The 19,490-nt window shown below is 40.2% G+C and overlaps 1 protein-coding gene across 1 annotated transcript in view; it reads left to right on the forward strand.

The window, feature by feature from the left end:
- Positions 1-19,490, forward strand: part of LOC140740416 (interleukin-6 receptor subunit beta-like) — a 59,022-nt gene that overhangs the window by 22,204 nt on the left and 17,328 nt on the right. Inside the window, exons 5-9 of the mRNA XM_073069561.1 lie at positions 1,460-1,617; positions 3,262-3,427; positions 4,766-4,833; positions 6,688-6,880; positions 15,193-15,375. Coding sequence (XP_072925662.1) covers positions 1,460-1,617; positions 3,262-3,427; positions 4,766-4,833; positions 6,688-6,880; positions 15,193-15,375 — 768 coding nt within the window. The remainder of the gene's footprint in view (positions 1-1,459; positions 1,618-3,261; positions 3,428-4,765; positions 4,834-6,687; positions 6,881-15,192; positions 15,376-19,490) is intronic.

Here is a 19,490-nt window from a genome sequence, read left to right on the forward strand (position 1 = left end):
GAACCATGCTTAAATTCTCGAGCCTGCTTCACGTTTGTCTGTGCCAGAACTTCTGCAGTGTCCCAGTTAAAGTAATGTGCTTCTTGGTCTTCTTGTAGCTGGATTATAATTTTAACAGGTTGTTGTGATGGAAATAACTGGTTCTTTGAGTCTCAACAGTAGAGGCCTGGACACACACAGTTTTAATAATAAGGAATTTATTTACAAGGGGAAGTCGGGTCAACACAAGCAACTACAATACACAGAACGCGGTGTGGGGACAGGGTACAGTTACACATACAAAGAACAAGGGAAAAGCACTACGACAGCTATCCCCCTTGACCTTGGATAGCTGTGGCTCCCTTACCAGGACAAACGATAGACCTTCCCAAACATAAATCAATACACTTACCTTCAATGAGGTGGTCTGTAAGAGAGAGTGAGCCAGGCACGTCTCACCTTTTATAGCATGGGGCTGGGTGAGATAATCCAATTAAGGTGACCAATAATTTAGGTGTGCATTGATTAGTTGGGAGGGACCAAATGTTGATTGGCATGTGGTGTGTCCTCCGACCAGCCAGGTGGCAGTGCATCTGTCACATGGCCGGTATCTCTGGATACACAGGTACTGACTTGTACTCGGTACAGTTCCATGGTCAACATTACCAGAGCACAAATTCACAGACACTAAGCATCTGCTCAGTGGCTGTCTACACTTCTCACTGCCTTGGTAAAGTAGCCAACATAATCAAGGATCTCATCCCCACCCCGAACATTTTCTCTTCTCACCCTATCCCATGGGGTAGGGATACTAAAGCCTGGAAGCACATACATCAGGTTCAAGGACAGCTTCTATCCTGATATCATAATACTATTGAATGATCCCCTAGTACAATAAGATGAACTCTTTACCTCACAATATTATGGTTTTTCACCTTATTGTTTACCTGCACCCTTCTTATTCTCTTAACTGTGACACTTCATCCTGCATTTTTGTTATTGTTTTCCCTTGTACTACCTCAATGCACTGTTGTAATGAAATGATCTGTATTGATGGCATGCAAAACAAAGTTTTTCACTGTACCTCAGTACATGTGACAATAATAAACCAAGTTAACTGAGCTACAAGTACATACTCTTATGTCCAAAGACACTGACTTACAGTTACGGTGGTTACAGTTCCACAGACACAAATCTCACTGAGCTGCAGTCCCACAGACACTGATACTTATCGAGATAAAGATCCACAGGAAATGATGCCTATTGCAAGTTGCACAGATATTAATTGTACACAGTGCCATGCACACATCACTGCACAGCATTGTTTATTGGGCTGGAATTCTAATGTGTCCTTTTTTTCATTCTGCCTGTAGATAGCAGCATCTATTGCAGAATACCCTCAGAAGTTACTGTAAGTCAGTAAGTGATTCTTTCAAGGGTTGTTTAAACTACTGAACGCTGTGCTTTGTTCTTGCTTTAGTGAAGCCCTATCCTCCAGCTAATGTGTCTGCCATACCTGCACCGGATGATCCAACAATAATTATGATAGAGTGGACAAAACCCACCAACCTCGACCTGACATCTAATTTCCAGTTTGAGCTGCAGTACAGATTGGCAGACCAGAAAAATTGGACTGAGGTAAGTCGGCTTCTGGCCCGGGCACTTCAGCATTTGATGGTAGTGAACCTTACGCTGGTCTCCCTCACTGTGAGTGGTGAGAGATGCAACAATACACATGGGGTAAGAATGATTCTTTGCCTCTCATCAGCAATATTTCTGGAAAGGTTATTGCTCCCAACAAATAACTAAGCCTATCATCCCAAGTGAAGGGTAGTGACAGACTGACTTCATGCCCATGTCCATAAACGATGGGTAGGAAAGGTTTGATCTAGTATCTGTATACATGAATGGCGAGTCACAAAAAATGTGATCTGGAGCTTGTGTTCATGGGTGACTGGTGGGGAATGCTCAGATTAGGGGTCCATGTTTACAACTGACAGGTCAGAGAGATCTGATTTTGGGTCTCCCTTCATGAGTGTTGAATCCAAGTGCTTTGAACTGCAGTCCATATACAGGACATGGTAAAACTGATGTAGAGTCTATGCTCATCAGTAGCAGGAAGGAGTGGTTTAACCTGGAGTCATTGTTCATGCTCAGAAGGGTTGGATCAGAGCACTCTGTTTCACGTTCTATATTCAGGAGTGTTGGATTGGAGTGGGATGACCTAGAATCTATGTTCATTTGTGGTGGCATGATATGATTTTATTTGGGTCTGTCTTCAATGGGGTAAGAGAGGTCTGATTAGGGCTTTGTGTACATGAGTCATGGCCACCTCCTGACACCCAAATCTTTTCCAACATCCACATGTCATAGTTAGGAATATGATGAAGTACTCTCCACATGTGGACAACCGTAGCTGCACCAACTCATAAGAAGTTCTGCACTACCGAGGGCAAAACATCTTCTTTGACTAGCATTACATCTACCATCCTACACATCCACTCACTATAGCATTGGCACACTGTGGAAGTGTGCTTTGTACACTTGTAGAGAAATATACAAAATACACCTCCATTACCTTTAGTCATCTGAAGTGGGTGTTGCTAGTGAGCATTGTCTTTGTTCTCTATCTTTAATGCCTTTTCATTGCTTGTTAACCCATTTCTAAGGGCAATTAAAAAGTAAAGTACAACAATGGGTAAGATATCATTCATAGACTATATCAAGTGATATGGTCTTCCCTAAATATCATTAGTCAGCCAACTATTCGAGAAGTACTACTCAAAGCACAATTTTTACTATTTAGAACAAGGTTCAAAGTAAATGTATTAATAAAGTATATACATGTTACCAAATACTATCTTAAGATTCATTAGAGGATAGTGGGTACATGGAACCACTGTCACCAGCAAGTTCCTCTACAAGTTGTATACCAACTTGGTTTGGAAGTATGTTGTAAGTTTGGTTTAACCCTGTAAGTGCCCACCAGCAGCATTGTAAAACAACTTTCATCATACAGACTTCAGCAGTTCAAGAAGGAAACTCAAGAAAAATTGGAAATAGGTGACAATTGTTGGCTAATAGACGCAATCTATAACTAAGTAATAATAAAAGTCAAATTGCGAGCGATTTCTCCTTTGATGTCTCTTTTAATAGTGTGTCAAGTGCCTACTAGAAAAAGGAACCTCTCTCACCACAGCACTAATGGAAGAAAGTCCAAAAATGAGGAGACTCTTGCTTTCTGTGTAACTTGTAGTTAACTAATTATTCTTTTTGTTAAAGGTTTCACATGATGAAATTGAAGTCCAAGCAATAAGTTACTGTCTGGAAGAACTACAACCATTTACAGAGTATGAATTCCGTATCCGATGTGGACGAGATGGAGAGACAAACAAAAAATTGTGGAGTGATTGGAGTTCAGTGATCAAAGCCAGGACCCTAGAGGCCAGTAAGTGGGAACCATTTCCTCAGTGTAACATCAAGCACAACCATCCAGGTGATGACGATATACCCAACGTAGCTCATCATCATATGGATATACCTAACATCCAGCACTGAAACACTCCAAGATATATCTCAAACCCTTCTTCACAGTAACTTCCTACCCTAGGGGTTTCCAACCTGGGGTCCATGGACCCCTCAGGTAATGGTAAGGATCCATGATATAAAATTGGGAACTCCAGCCCTACAATATGTACTAAGTACCATTCATTGAAGTGTCTCAGTACATTTTACGATAACATTGTGTCTATATAGGACTTTCACATTTCCCTTTCCCACAACAGAAGTTACCTCTTCAAAGAACTCCAATAAATATGTTAAATGTGACCAGATCCCATACATCTGATTGGACCCTTGTATAATATACCATACATACCTTACTTTAACTTTCCATGGGTATATACCCCACATGTCATGGAACCATTCCAAACTGTACACCACTCTCTTTGCTGTAACATTCTCTGGTATTCCATACAAGTCAAGGAATCTCTATTCTGTACTCCATGCTCCTCACTGTAACATTCTCTGGTACACACAGATTCAAATATACAAATTAGGAGAAGGATTAGGCCAGTTGGCCCATTAAGCTTGCTGCACCATTTAATAAGGTCATAGATGATCTGACTGTAACTTCAATTGCTCATTCCAATCAGCTCATGGAAACTTTCCACCGTGTAGCCTATCAAGTATCACCCTAACTCTACCTTAAAAATATCCAAAGACTCTACTTCCACCATAATTTGAGAAGTGTTTCAAACTTTCCTGATTCTCTGAAAGAAAAAAAATTGTCTCACCTCTATCATAGATGGACAACTCCTTATTTTTAATCAATGGCCCATAGTTCTCAATTCTCCTACAAGAAAAACAGATCTACATCGCATTCCTTCTAAATTCAAGAAGATACAACTCTGTAATGCATCCCATACTCTTTCACTGTAACAACCCATGAAAAAATCAATACTCTTTTTTGCAGCACTCCATGATATATTGCAGTCTCTCTGAAACTCTGTATATTAACTCATCCTCAATCTAATACAGTTCATACCTCTCAGATAAACCCTTGCAACGCAGGAAAAGACCCACAACTATTTATGTAAAACTCCCTGATAAATCACACATCCCGAACTATAACATCCTCTGATTTACTGTACACACCTTACTCTTAAATTCACACATTTTGTATTTGACATAGCCATGCTTTGAGCAATATTTACCCAAGACCCCTCAGAATAACATTTTGAACTTGAATTTAAATGTACCTGTCCTGCTCTCATTTGAATCCTAGGTCCTGACGGTGTTCTTGATGTGTGGTTTATGCAAAGAAGACTAGGTTCCATTACTCTACTGTGGAAGGTAAAGAGTAAACTGTTACAACTTCTTCCATATTACCTCACTAGCCCAACGATTTAGCACTCTGACATTAATCAGTTAAACTTTCATATTCTTTTATATTGCACTGTCAAACCAGCCCTCTTTATAAATAATGGTGGGTAGGATTATTCTTTACAGCCCTGAAATATGCATACTGCAGAATTTATCCCCAGAATTTTTGACTGATAATTTTCCATTTGATTTGTTGATTCAATAGAATTAAGAGTCTCAGTGATTAAACATACTGTGAGGTGTCCAGCTCACCTTGAAAAGTCTGAGGGTCCCTTTCTTGTTAGCTAATATTAACTGTATGGTTACAAATGATACTAAGTCATTGGATGGAGAAAAGAGTATGAGGTGCAAAGACTAGTCAACAGTATAATATTTGGTCATCGATCCAAGGAGTGTGGAGAAGGAAGAGCACCATTCAAAGGGCTGATTATTAGTAGAAGTGATTTGTCCAAAAATTAATCATCTTCCCAAAGGATGCATCAGCAGTACATCCAAAGAACAAGGTTGAATGAACAGTTCAGAGGACAGTCACCAGCCCAAGCTATGCAGAATTGATTATGGGACGGAAAATGCCATGATTACATTATCAGCAGGGTTACTGAAGCTTGTTTGGTAAATCTTGGCTTGAACACCTTGCAAGTTGTTAGCTGCCTTCTTCCTTCAACAGGCTCTCCTTATAAAGGTGCTACTATATTATTTTGCGTTTCCTTACAAAATGGAAAAAAAACATTAATCCCATTGAGTCTATAGTGGCTTTCAGAGCAATTCCATTCTCCCAGTAATTTCCCTGTGACCTATTCTGTATCAAATGGGCATCAATTCCCACCCAACTACATTAAGGATAATTCACTGTAGTTAATTAACCTATCAACCAGCATGACTTTGAGATGTGGTAGGGAACTGAAGTACTGGGAAAAGCCCATATAGGGAGAAAGTGCAAGTTACACAGAGACTGAAATAGAAGTCAGGATCTGGATCACTGGAACTGATGAGGCTGCACAATAGTGCCACACTGTATGACTGGTTTACTTCTTCTCTGAATTGATTATTGAAGGTCATTTCATTTTTCATTAATACCAGAATCACTTTAAGAGTTAGATAATAGCTACTATCAATGTTGCCTCTTAATCACCAATCTGTTTTTCTCTGAACTGTCCACTTGAGTTGCCTACCTTTGAACTGTAGACCTTCATGATGGGTGGGTGAACTTTGACACTATGATCTAACAGGCACCTTTGCTGTTTCTATTTCTTCAAATACAGTTTCTTTATGTTTAGTCTATACCACAGTTTACACTGCTGATTGTGGGGATTGTATATTTTGGGTCTCTCACATGTCTTTGATCTTTCTTTGCCTTTCACTGATTTATTATTCAATTCCTCAAGTTTCAATTCTAATTGAAGTCTTGAATGCTCTTTCTACTCTGACTCCAACTCTTAAAGTCTTTGCCATTAAGTTCCAACATCTATCTGTTGCAATCTTTGGTGGCCTTTTCTCTCAATAACCATAATGGTCCACTTTCTATGCTCTTCTTCTGATGCTCCAAAGACTTGATGCAACATACTCTTCCTTGATATTCTGTGCATTTCCCACTCACTCATTAGATCTTAGGATGTGACAAAAGTGTAACTTTATCCCTCAGCCTCTGCTGTTAATTCAGCAGGCTTTTAAATTTCAAAGACGTTTCATCTTGTTTGGTAAAGACAAAGTTCTTTTTTTGCATTGCTTATGGTTCTGTTGTAGACCCCTTGGCCTTTCACTGAGTCTCTTAATCAAAAAACAATAATTTATTTTTTGGTGGGGGGTGGGAATTGCGTTTTGCAGCCTCTTGAACAACATCAAGCGAGAGGAATAATTCACCAGTACTCTGTGAGTGAAGGGGATGGAGAAGAAATGAGCAAGGTGACCAACATTACCTGCTGTAACATCAGTCTGTCTGAGAACACTCGGCATGTGAATGTCACTGCTTACAACTCTGTTGGAGCTACTGAGCCGGCTAAACTCAATCTGGTTAAAGGTAAACACATACATAACACATACATCCAAGTGCCCTCACAGAAAAATGTCCCAGAGAACATACTAAATGCATCTTTAAATGCCCGAGCTTGGGCACTTACAGTATATTTATACTTTTTTTTGGAACCTAGCCAAGAACTAGTCCATCCCTAAAAGCCCTTGAGAAATAATGCTGAGCCATGATCTTGAACAGTTGCCATCCCTCTAGTGAAGGTGTTCCATTGGCTGTGTTAGGTTTGGAGTTTGAGAATTCAGTTTGGCTTGCAATAAAGGGCAGATACTGTACAGATAATGGTTTGCATCTTGAGGAGAACCTGCAGCTGGTCGTGCCCTCATGCACCTGTAGCATTTATCCTTTTTGGTGACAGAGGATATAGGTTAGCAAAATGTTGTCAGATCAGCCAAGGCCAGCATTTTGTAGATGGGGTACACTGTAGCCATTCTGTGCCAATGGTGGTGGATATGAATATGTAGGTTCAAGGACAGAGAATTAACTAAGAAGGCACATTTTTTTGAATGGTACTGCAACTACACTAGATAAATGGAGAGTATTTTTTCACATTCCCAACGATGAGTTACTTATTGCAAAAGATCTAGCTTCTGTCTTGCACATGCCACCACCACACTTAATTTAGCTGGATTATTTGTGTTCCCAGTCAGCAGTAACTCCCTGAATGTTGATGATGGAGCACTCATTTGCCATTAACTATTGATAGTATGTAGTTAAGACTCTGTCTTGTTGAAATTATTACTTCTTGGTTGCAGTGTAAACATTACTTGGCTACTTATCAGTCTATGCCTGAATGTTGCTTTGTTTAGTGAAGAACTGCAATTTTCATTGACCATTGTGCAATCATCAGCAAGTATCTCCACTTCTGACCTTTTGACAGGTCTAAGGTCATTGAGGAGTAGGACCCACAATGATGTCCTGATCAGGGATATTTGGCTCCAAAAACTATAACCGTCTCCTTTTGTGCCAGGTGCGATTCAAGCCACTGGAACGTTGGACCTAGGATACCCTTTGACATCAGTATTATCAGGGCTGCTTGCTGCCACATGCAGTTAATTACTGACTTGATGTCAAATGCAGTCACATTCACCTCTTCACTAGAACTCAATTCTCTTATCTATATTTGGTCCAAGGCTACGATGAGGTATGGACCTAGGTGGTCCTAGCAAATCCCAAATCAGGTAAGCACATCAGTAATCAGTAAGTGCCACTTGACAGCATTGGCAACGACACCTTCTGTTACTTTGCTAATGACTAGGAGAACACTGCTTGGCAGCAAATACTCAGATTTAATTTGTCCTGCTATACTTGTGCAGTTTTCCACACAGTCGGTAGCACCAGATTGATTACAGATACAGCAAGTTTAGGAAAGCAAGCTTTCAATCCTGTATCCAGTCAATTGTTTGGTCCCATAGCCATTGTTGTATCCAGTGCTTTCATCTATTTCTAAATATGGAGTGAACCAAATTGACAAAAGACTGATTTCAGGAGGAAGTCAAGATGGATCATCCACTATGCGATTCTGACTGAATGTGACTGCAGGCACTTCAGCTTTGTCTTTAGCACCTGGATTCTGGCTATGACAAAAATGAGGTTGGGCAGATTCTTGGTGGCCTCATCCTTCTGTGGACTTTAAGAAGGGGAAGTTGAGGGAACACACACCAGTCCTCATCAAGGGGTGAGCAGTTTTAAATTTACGGACGTCAGCACCTCTGAAGATGTATCCTGATCCCAACAACTTGAAGCAATTACAAAGAAGGGACAACAACGGCTATATTTCATTAAGAGTTTGAGGAGATTTGGTACATCACCAAAGACTATTGAAAATTTATTTGGATGTACCACGGAGAGCATTCTAATTGGTTGCATTCCAACAGGATTGGAAAAAGCTTCAGGAAGTTGCAAACTCACTGAGCTCCATCATAGGCACTAGCACCGCGGGGCTATCTTCAAAAGGTGATGCCTCTCATTAAGGACCTCATCACCTGAGACATATCCTCTTTTTATTGCTAACATCAAGGAAGGGGCACAGGAACCTGAAGACACACATTCAATGTTTTAAGAACAGCTTTTTCCCCATTGCCATCAGGTTCTTGAATTGACAATGAACTATCTCATTATTTTTCTTTTTTCCCTCTATTTTTGCACTACTTAATTATATACACACACATATATAGTTATAATATATAGTTATTATTTTATTATTATTGAACGTATTACAATGTGCTGCTGTTGCAAAACAACAAATTTCATGACATATGCCAGTGACATTAAGCCTGATTCTGATTTTGTTCATCAGCATTTGTATCAATCAGCAGGACTGCACAAATATGATCTGATGCTTTGTTATGGGATTGCTTTTGCTCTGCCAATTACAAATGTTTTTGCTGATTAGCATGCTGCTATGTTCTGCAATTTCACCAGTTTGACATCTTGTTCCTATTCACACAGTTGATTAGGAACTGGTCTAATAGCCTAGAGACCAAAAGTATGACTCCAGAACCCTGAAATCAAATTCTACATGACAATCACGAACATTAAATCCAAATTAATAATCAGGAATTATAAAATAAATTGGTAATGATGTCAACAAAACAACCAATTATAAAAACAAATTTAGTTTGTTAATGCCCTTCAGGGGTGGAAATCTGCCATCATCACCTGGCTTGCCTTCTGTGTGGTTCAGGATCCACTAACACAGTTGGCTTTGAAATAGTCAAGCAAATCCCTCAATGGTTCAGAGAGTGTATACAGTATACAACCTGAAATTCTTACTCTTCACAGACATCCACAAAACAGAAAAAAAAATCCCCCCAAAAAAATGAATGACAGAAATGTCAGAACTCCAAAGTCTCCTCTGCCCCCTGCCCCCACCCCTGCAATAACCTCTGGGGCCATCTTCATCATAGTACTATGTTGAAAAAAGAAAGAGTAAGACAGCCAAACTATCCAGCAAGTAACATAGACATTTGGTTTGTAAAGAGCAGAGTCACTTCTAGCCCAATTTATTTTGAAAAATCCTGGTCAAAAACAGACGTATATTTGTGAAGCACCAGCATGATATTATTTTACTCATAGGATCATGATTTACAGACAGTGTGCTAGATCGAGAACACATGTTATCCTACCACCAGGTTAGACCCACCAGAGGTGCTAATAAATAGATGGAAAGGAGTAGCCATTGACATTTACCCCAGGCCCTTTATCTGTGCTTGGTTCCAAGGCATCAGGTCAAATACAGGCAAAGAAACCTTCTGTTCACCACCTACAGTCGTTCAGCTGATGAACATTGTTCCTCTATGATGCATAACAGCTGGAAGAAGGACAAAATGGTTGGATGCAGCACACTGACTTAAGCTGGACAAGCCCTGAAGGCCCTATCTTCTGAATTAAGTCTGTGGGAGATAGTGAATGAGCCAACTCAAGGACTAAACCTACAGAATTGCCAGGACTTGGGTGGACATTTTTGCAGCTTCGTTAGCCACAGATCAGAATATCAGAAAACTGAAGGATAGCTACTGTTGGCCTTTTGGCAAAAAAAAGGGTGATAAGGCTCAGCCTGGAAACTACAGGCCAGTTACATTAACGGTAAGAGAGTTGTTGGAAAAGATCACAAGAGACTAGGTTTATATTTACTTGGGAAGACAGGGACAAACCAGGAGTCAGCATGGTTTTGTGCAGGATAGATCACATGCTGTAAATAGGACAGCCTCAGAACAAGTCCAGCAGCTCAAAGTCAGCATCTGTGAGATACTATAGACCACAGTAGGTCAACGGCAGGCTCAATCTCAATGGCTCTCCACACGGGCTTTGGACCACCTGCACAACACAAACACCTATGCTCAGGATGCTGTTCATCGACTATAGCTCAGCATTTAATATCATCATTCCCACAATCCTGATTGAGAAGTTGCAGAACCTGGGCCTCTGTATCTCCCTCTGCAATTGGATCCTCGACTTCCTAACTGGAAGACTACAGTCTGTTTGGATTGGTGATAACATCTCCTCTTCGCTGATGATCAACACTGGGGCACCTCAGGGATGTGGGCTCAGCCCACTGCTCTACTCTCTGTATACACATGACTGTGTGACTAGGCATAGCAAAAATACCATTTATAAAATTGCTGATGATACAACCATTGTTTGTAGAATCTCAGGTGGTGAGAAGAAAGTGTACAGGAGTGAGATATGCCAACTAGTGGAATGGTGCCGAAGCAACAACCTGGCACTCAACGTCAGTAAGATGAAAGAGCTGTGGACTTCAGGAAGGGTAAGACGAAGGAACACATACCAATCCTCATAGAGGGATCAGAAGTGGAGAGAGTGAGCAGCTTCAGGTTCCTCAGTGTCAAGATCTCTGAGGATCTAACCTGGTCCCAACATATCGATGCAGTTATAAAGAAGGCAAGACCGCAGGTACAAGGGGTGATTGATAAACTCGTGGCCTAAGGTAGAAGGAGATGAGTTATTAACTTCAAACTTCCTGCATAATCACTCAAAGAGTTGAACTGCATGTGCATGTAATGAGAGCTGTATAACTCACCTCCTTCTACCTTAGGCCACAAAATTATCAATCACCCATCTGTGGACACTTTCTGGAGGTCCAAGATCTGTATGCTCCATGACTGCTGGAATAAGTGTGTAAATGTATGAGGAGACTATATTGAAAAACAAGTGCGCTAGGTTTTCTAAAATTGACTCCTTCTACCTTAGGCCACGAACTTATCAATCACCATTGTATATTTATTTGGATTTGTCAACAAATACACTCAAAAACTTTGATAGTTGTACCGTGGAGAGCATTCTGACAAGCTGCATCACTGTCTGGTATGGGGGGTGGGGGGCTATTGCACAGGACCAAGAGAAGCTGCAGGGGGTTGTAAATCCAGTCAGCTCCACCTTGGGCACTAGCCTACAAAGTACCCAGGACTTTTTTAAGGAGCAGTGTTTCAGAAAGGCAGTGTCCATTATTAAGGACCTCCAGCACCTAGGGCATGCCCTTTTCTCACTGTTACCATCAGGTAGGAGGTACAGAAACCTGAAGGCACACACTCAGCGATTCAGGAACAGCTTCTTCCCCTTTGCCATCCGATTCCTAAATGAACATTGAAGCTTTGGACACTATCTCACTTCTTTTAATATACAGTATTTCTGTTTTTGCATACTTAAAAAAATCTAATCAATATATGTAATTGATTTACTTGTTTATTTATTATGTTTTATTTATCTATTATTATTTTTTATCTCTCTCTGTTAGATTATGTATTGCATTGAACTGCTGCTGCTAAGTTAACAAATTTCACGTTACATGCCAGTGATAATAAACCTGATTCTGATTCTGATCAGCAGCAGAAAACTATTTTACCATAATCTGTAAATTCATAACCTGGCATCTCTTGCACTTTACCTTATCATCAAGCTGAAGATCACCCCTAGTTCAATCAGGAAGGCAGAAAGATACGTTGGAAGCAGCAATACACTGCAAATATGCAATTACAGAACCACATAAATGTTTGACAGAAAAAGTACCACCCAAAAGATAGAAACAGATGATCATACATCCAACTGCTTAGATCAATGTTCTGTAGTACTGCACCATCTAGTTGTGAATGATGGTGGACAATTCAACAGTTTATGAAAAAGAGGAGGCTTCAAAGAAATCCCCATGATGACCAGGCACAGAATATAATTGACAAAGGCAAGATTGAAGTATTCGCAAACAGAGATCCTCTCCATCACAGAAGAAATTACTAAGGGTGTTAGGTACAGCAAACATTATGGGACGAGAATATACCTCTGTTGTAAGATTGAAGACCTACACTCCAGAAGCAGCTGTACCACTGGCCAAGCATCCAGTACAGTGAGAACACTGGTATCTTCCCAGATGTGTCCAAAATTATACTCACAAAATGAAGGAAAATCAAATCTAGCTAATTACTGCCCAAACAGGTCATTAGCAAAGCACTTACTCACCACTAGCATACTCATTGATGTTGATTTAGAGTTTCACCAGGACTATTCTGCTCCAGACATATCTCTGTCTTTATCCAAACATGGATAAAGGGGCTGAATTCCAAGGGTGGTCTTCCCTTGTCATCAAGACAGTCATTGAGAGAGTATTGAGAAGCCATGATAAAACCAAAATTAAAACTGCTTCAGTATTCACCAGGGAAAAGGACCTTGGCAATTGTGGGGATGACTTACAGCAGACTGAAATGTTTGAGTATATAGATATTAAGAAAGAGGATGTGCTGGAAAATTCAAAAAGCATTAAGTTAGACAAGTCACCGGGACCGGACGAGATATACCCCAGGGCTACTGTGGGAAGCTCAGGAGGAGATTGCTGAGCCTCTGGCGACGATCTTTGCTTCATTGATAGAGACGGGAGAAGTACTGGAGGATTGGAGGGTTGCAAATGTTGTTTCATTGTTCAAGGAAGGGAGTAGAGATAACTCAGGAAATTATTGATCAGTGAGTCTGACTTCAGTGGTGAGCAAGTTGTTGGAGAAGATCCTGAGAAAAAGAATTTATGAGCATTTGGAGGGACATAATCTGAGTAGGGATAATCAGCATGGCTTTGTCAAGGGCAGGTTGTGCTTATGAATCTGATTGAATTCTTTGAGGATGATAGGCAGTGCTTAGCTAACTGCTCTACTCTCTATATACACATGACTGTGTGTCTAAGCATAGCTCTAATACCATCTATAAATTTGCTGACGATACAACCATTGTTGGTAGAATCTCATGTGACGTGAGAGCGTACAGGAGCAAGATGTGACTTCAGGATGGGTAAGACAGAGGAACACATACCAATCCTCACAGAGAGATTAGAAGTGAAGAGAGTGAGCAGTTTCAAGTTCCTGGGTGTCAAGATCTAAACTGGTCCCAACATATCGATGCAGTTTTAAAGAAGGCAAGAGAGTGGCTATACTTCATTAGGAGTTTGAAGAGATTTGGCATGTCAACAAATACACTCAAAAACTTCTATAGATGTACCATGGAGAGCATTCTGAGAGGCTGCATCACTCTCTGATATGGAGGGACTACTGCACAGGATCGAAAGAAGCTGTAGAGGGTTGTAAATTTAGTGAGCTCCATCTTGAGTACTAGCCTACAAAGTACCCAGGACATCTTTAGGGAGTGGTATCTCAGAAAGGCAGCATCCATTATTAAGGACCTCCAGCACCCAGGGCATGCCCTTTTCTCACTGTTGCCATCAGGTGGGAGGTACAGAAGCCTGAAGGCACACACTCAGTGATTCAGGAACAGCTTCTTCCCCTCTGCCACCCGCTTCCTACCTAAATGGACATTGAACCCTTGGATGCTACCTCACCTTTTTTTACTATACAGTATTTCTGTATTTTGCATGATTTTTAATCTATTCAATATACGTATATTGTTATTTTTTTCTATATTATGTATTGTATTGAACGGCTACTGCTAAGTTAACAACTTTCATGTCACATGCCGGTGATAATAAACCTGATTCTGATTCTAAAAACCCATTGATGAAGGTAGAGCAGTGGATGTAATGTATATGAATTTCAGTAAGGCATTTGATAAGGTTCCCCATGCCAGGCTCATGACAGTGTTGTTAAGAGGGCGTATGGTGTATTGCCATTCATCAACCTTGGGATTGAGCTCAAGAGCCATGAGGCAATGTTACAGCTATATAACCCCTTGGTCAGACCCCACTTGGAGTACTGTGTTCAGTTCTGGCCACCTCACTACAGGAAGGATGTGGATACTATAGAAAGAGTGCAGAGGAGATTTATAAGAATGTTGCCTGGATTGGAGAGCATGCCTTATGAGAATAGGTTGAGTAACTTGTGCACAGCTATGTATGCACATGGATTACAAACTTCGGCATGTACTTATACACACACAAATGTTTCTAATGGAATTCAGTGTGACCCTGTATGCCTGGTACCTCATTAAGGATGTTGGAAGATTTAAATCAGTAAATAATCTGAAACAAAATGCTATAATTGGTTATGGAAACCAGGAAACTGCTGGACTGTCACTAAAATCCATTTTATTCCTTAAAGGGAGGCAATCTGGCATCTTACTTGATCCGGCCTATAGGTGACTCTAGACCCACACCTACTAGTCCAAGGGGAGTTGGGTATAGGGATAAAAGGCTAGGCCTTGCCAGAACCATCCACAATCTGGAAAGAATAAATGTAACAACCACAAGTAACTGCTTGGTTAAAGTATCAAAGGGTGAGCATTGAACTAAGGCACTGAATTAGGAGGAGAGATCAAACTAATTCTTGGTGTTTGTCGTGCATGTTATTTCACAGGTCAGCCACCTGTATTGAATTTAACTACTCTCAAGTATAATGATGAGATTCAAGTGTGCTGGAAGGCACCACCCAAAAAAGTGCTCGAGTTTGTGGTGGAATGGAGTAACATGAACTTGCCAGATCATCAACCAGAATGGAAGAAAATACCAGCACTGAACGAATGTATGGCTTTGAGAAGTGGTAGGTAGCCTCCTGACTCAATTTTTATGATGGTTGTACAGGAAGGTTTGTTCATAGAATATGGTGGTGATTCAGAGATTACTAGATGAGTACTGTAACTAAATTATCAATCAAAAGACCCAAATTCGAATCCCAAAAGTTTTTATATAAATACAGTAAAAAAATCTGTAATTTAAAAAATAATTAGTAGAACCATACAACATGGAAATTGAGCCCCTTCAGCCTACTTCATCCATGCTGACTGTTATACCCATCTACACTAATCTCATTTACCTGTATTTAAGCCCGTATCCCTCCAAACCTTTCCTTCTAGGTACCTGTCCAAACATCCTATACAGTATCTGCCTGTACCACTTCCTCTGGCAGCTTATTCCAGATAACCACCATCCTCTGTGTGTAAAAATCTACCTCATAGATCTCCCTTAAACTTCTGTTTTGCCTTAAACCTTTACCCTCCACTTCTATACTCTCATGTACTAGGTAAAATACTCTGGCTATCTGTCCTGTCCATGCCCCTTATAAATTCATAGACCTTTGTAAGGACACACTCTGCCTACTTCAGTCCAGGGAAAGCAGACTCAGTCTATCCAATTTCTCTTTATCACAGCCTCTATTTCAAAGGATACCCTGGTGAATCTCTTCTGCAATCTCTCTATTGCTAACATATATACTTCCTGTGGCGTTACAACTGGGGGAACAATACTCCAAGTGTGGTCTGACCAATGTACTTTAGAGCTACAACATGATATCCCAACTTTAATACTGCATACTTCAGCCATTTTTCACTACTATATCTACACTGTTTTCATTTTCATGGACTAGGAACTTCCAGTACAAGGTCCCTCTGTACATCAACACTCCTAAGGTTGCTGTATTATGTCAAGAATTAGACTTCCCAGAGTGCATTATCTAACAATGTTCAGATTAATTACCATCTGCCATGGCTCCACCACACTTTTTAATTCATCTACATTCTGCTGCATCCTAAAGTGAACTTCTTTACCATCTACAACTGTACTAATTTTCATATTGTTTACAAAGTCACTAATTAGACCACTTATATTCTTATCAAAGTTTTACATATATCACTATCCTTGACCTCCTATCACCAAGCAAATCCTGGATCCAATTTGCCAACAATCCTTGGATCCTTTGTGCCTTAACATTCTAGACCAACCTACCATGTGGGACCTTGTCAAAAGCCTTTCTGAAATCCACAAAAATCAAGTCTACTGTGCTGCCTTCATCAATTTTCTTGTTACCTCCTCAAAAGCCTCAATCCAATTTGTGAGACAAGATTTCCCCTACCATGTCAAAATCATGCTACCTATTCCTAATCAGCCCATGCCTAAGCATACTCTAAATCCTATCCCTCAGGATCTCCTCCAAGAACTTTCCTACTGCTGGCTTATCCCCACCATGCTCTTTGAACAAAAGGACAACATGTTATCCTCCAGTAATCTGGTACAGACCATGACTAATGGAAATGCAACATTCTCTGTTAGAGTCCCAGCAATCTTCTGTTGTGTTTCCCTTAGCATCCCGGGATAGATCGCATTAGGTACTGGGCATTTATCTGCCCTGATGAATGCCTATATTTATAACAGTTTCTCCTTCCTGATACAGATATACCTCCTCTACCTAATAAAGTAGCCAATTTATGTTCATCGTCTTCAGTTGCTTCATCCTATCCACTTCAAGGTTTGATGAATTGTACTTTCAGAGATGCTCTTCTGCACATTGTACGTTTATAGTTACTTGAGTTACTGACACCTTCCTGTTAGCCTGAACCAATCTGGCAGTTCTCCTCTGACCTCTTTCATTAACAAAGCATTTTTACCCACAGAACTGCTGCTCACCAAATGTTTTTTTTTAAATTTCTTGCACCATTCTCTGAAGTCTCTAGAGACTGCTGAGTGTGAAAATACCAGGAGACCAGCAGTTTCTGAGATACTCAAACCAACCTGTCTGGCATCAACAATCATTCCAATGGTCAAAGTCACTCAGATTACACTTCTTCTCCATTCTGATGCTGGGTCTGAACAACAACTGATCTTCTTGACCATGTCTGCATACTTTTATGCATTGAGTTGCTGCCACATGATTGGTTGATTAGATATTTATATTAATGAGCAGAGATACATAACAAAGTGGCAGTGAATGTATATGCTCAGAATATGACCGTACCCTTCCCTTTAACTCTAAAGCCTCTACATCCTTCTCCCTGGTGAAGACTGATAAGTATTCAATTATAATTTCCGCATATCTGCTGGCTTCACACATGTATTATCCCTTTGGTACCTTTTATCTACCTAGGAGGTAGCTAGTATCTGCTAATACTTGTAAGAGGGTTTTAGGATTCTCCTTGTTTGCTTGCCAATGTCATTTAAGACCCCTTTTTGCCATACTAGTTTTTCTCCTACATCCTCTACAAATCTCAAAGGAATTGCTCAATACCAATTTCCAATACTTGACATATGCTTACTTCTTTTTCATTATCGACTCAATATTGTTAGCAAAGGTCCCCAAACTTGCTACCTTTGCTTCTCACCTTACAGGGACAATGATGAGTCTTAGTTCTTATTAGGTCACTTTCAAATACCTCCCACTTATGAGATAGTGTTTTCACCTATGGTAGCTACTTCTATCAGATCCTGAACAAGAGAAAATCTGCAGATGCTGGAAATCAAAGCAATACATGCAAAATGTTGGAGGAACTCAGCAGGCCAGACAGTATCTGTGGAAAAGAGTAAACAGTCAACGTTTCAGGCCAGAACCCTTCAGTCCTGATGCAGGTTCTCAGCCTGAAATGTCAACTGTTTACTCTTGATAGATGCTGCCTGGCCTGCTGAATTCCTGCAGCATTTTGTGTGCATTACTTCTATAAGATCCTGAATTATTGAAATCTGACTCCCTTCCCCAATCCAGTTTAGGGTACTACCTCAGCCATATCTTTTCTCCTGACTACTTTTAACCTTACAGGACTACGGTCACTGTTTCCAAACAAAAATCTCTACAGACTCTTCTATTACTTACTCATCCTCATTCCCAAAGACTAAATGTAGCATAACCCCCTCCATTGTAGGACTTTGTATATACTGCTTCAAATGAAAGCTCTTCAATGCACATTATGAATTCCACCTTCCACTAAGGCAATTCCAGACAATATTTGGAAAGATCAAATCTAACACTACTACAGCCCTATTGCTTTTACACTCTTCTGTGATCTGTCTACATATCTGCTCTTCTGATTCTCCTGACTACTGGAAAGCCTCTCATACAACTCCAGGAGATCTATGCTGACTGAAAGGTGCTGCAGCTAGACATACTTCCTGCAAAGATAGTCAACAAGGGTACTGGACTTCTCCCTCATATCCCACCTCTAATAGGAGGAGCATAATTCCAGGACTGTGGTAATTAAGTTCACAAAATCACCAGATTGATGTAAAAACACATCTGTCCTTTAGGAGAGAAAACGTGCTGTTCATAACTAGTCTGACCTGTATGTGACTCATGAATATCTGAAGAAGCTTATAAAGCCAGGATCAATTAATTATGGGATATAAATGCTGGTGTTGCACATGATACTCACATGCTGAAAAATAAATATTTAACTCATGCCGCAACTCCCAATAGGAGAGTTTGTTTGAATAATGTAGAGGGACATTTACTGTGTATCTGAACTGTGGTGAACTTCACCTGTAAGTACTGGAAGTGAGAATATAGAGATAAATTTGTACTATAGAATCAGGTTTAATATCACCAGCATATGTTGTGAAATTTGTTGGTCTTTGTGGCAACAGTCCAATGCAATACATAATAATAGAGGGAAAAAAAGACATGAATTACAGTAAGTATATAATTTAAATATAAAGCAGCGTGGTAGTATTCGTGGGTCAAACATCCATTCAGCAGTTGGATGGCAGAGGGGAAGAAGATCCAATACAATCTGAAAATAACATCATGATCTATAACATTAGTGATATTTCTAGTATCATTGGGTATCTTGTCTATCAATGATAGTAGCTGTGTTGAGTTTATGTATATCCATTTGTGCTGATTCATTCCTGATTTAGTCCGTAAGCAACTAGAGATAGTTGCAGACATCATGATGA

Source organism: Hemitrygon akajei, chromosome 16 (genome assembly GCF_048418815.1).
Source record: "Hemitrygon akajei chromosome 16, sHemAka1.3, whole genome shotgun sequence".
Lineage (NCBI taxonomy): Eukaryota > Metazoa > Chordata > Chondrichthyes > Myliobatiformes > Dasyatidae > Hemitrygon > Hemitrygon akajei.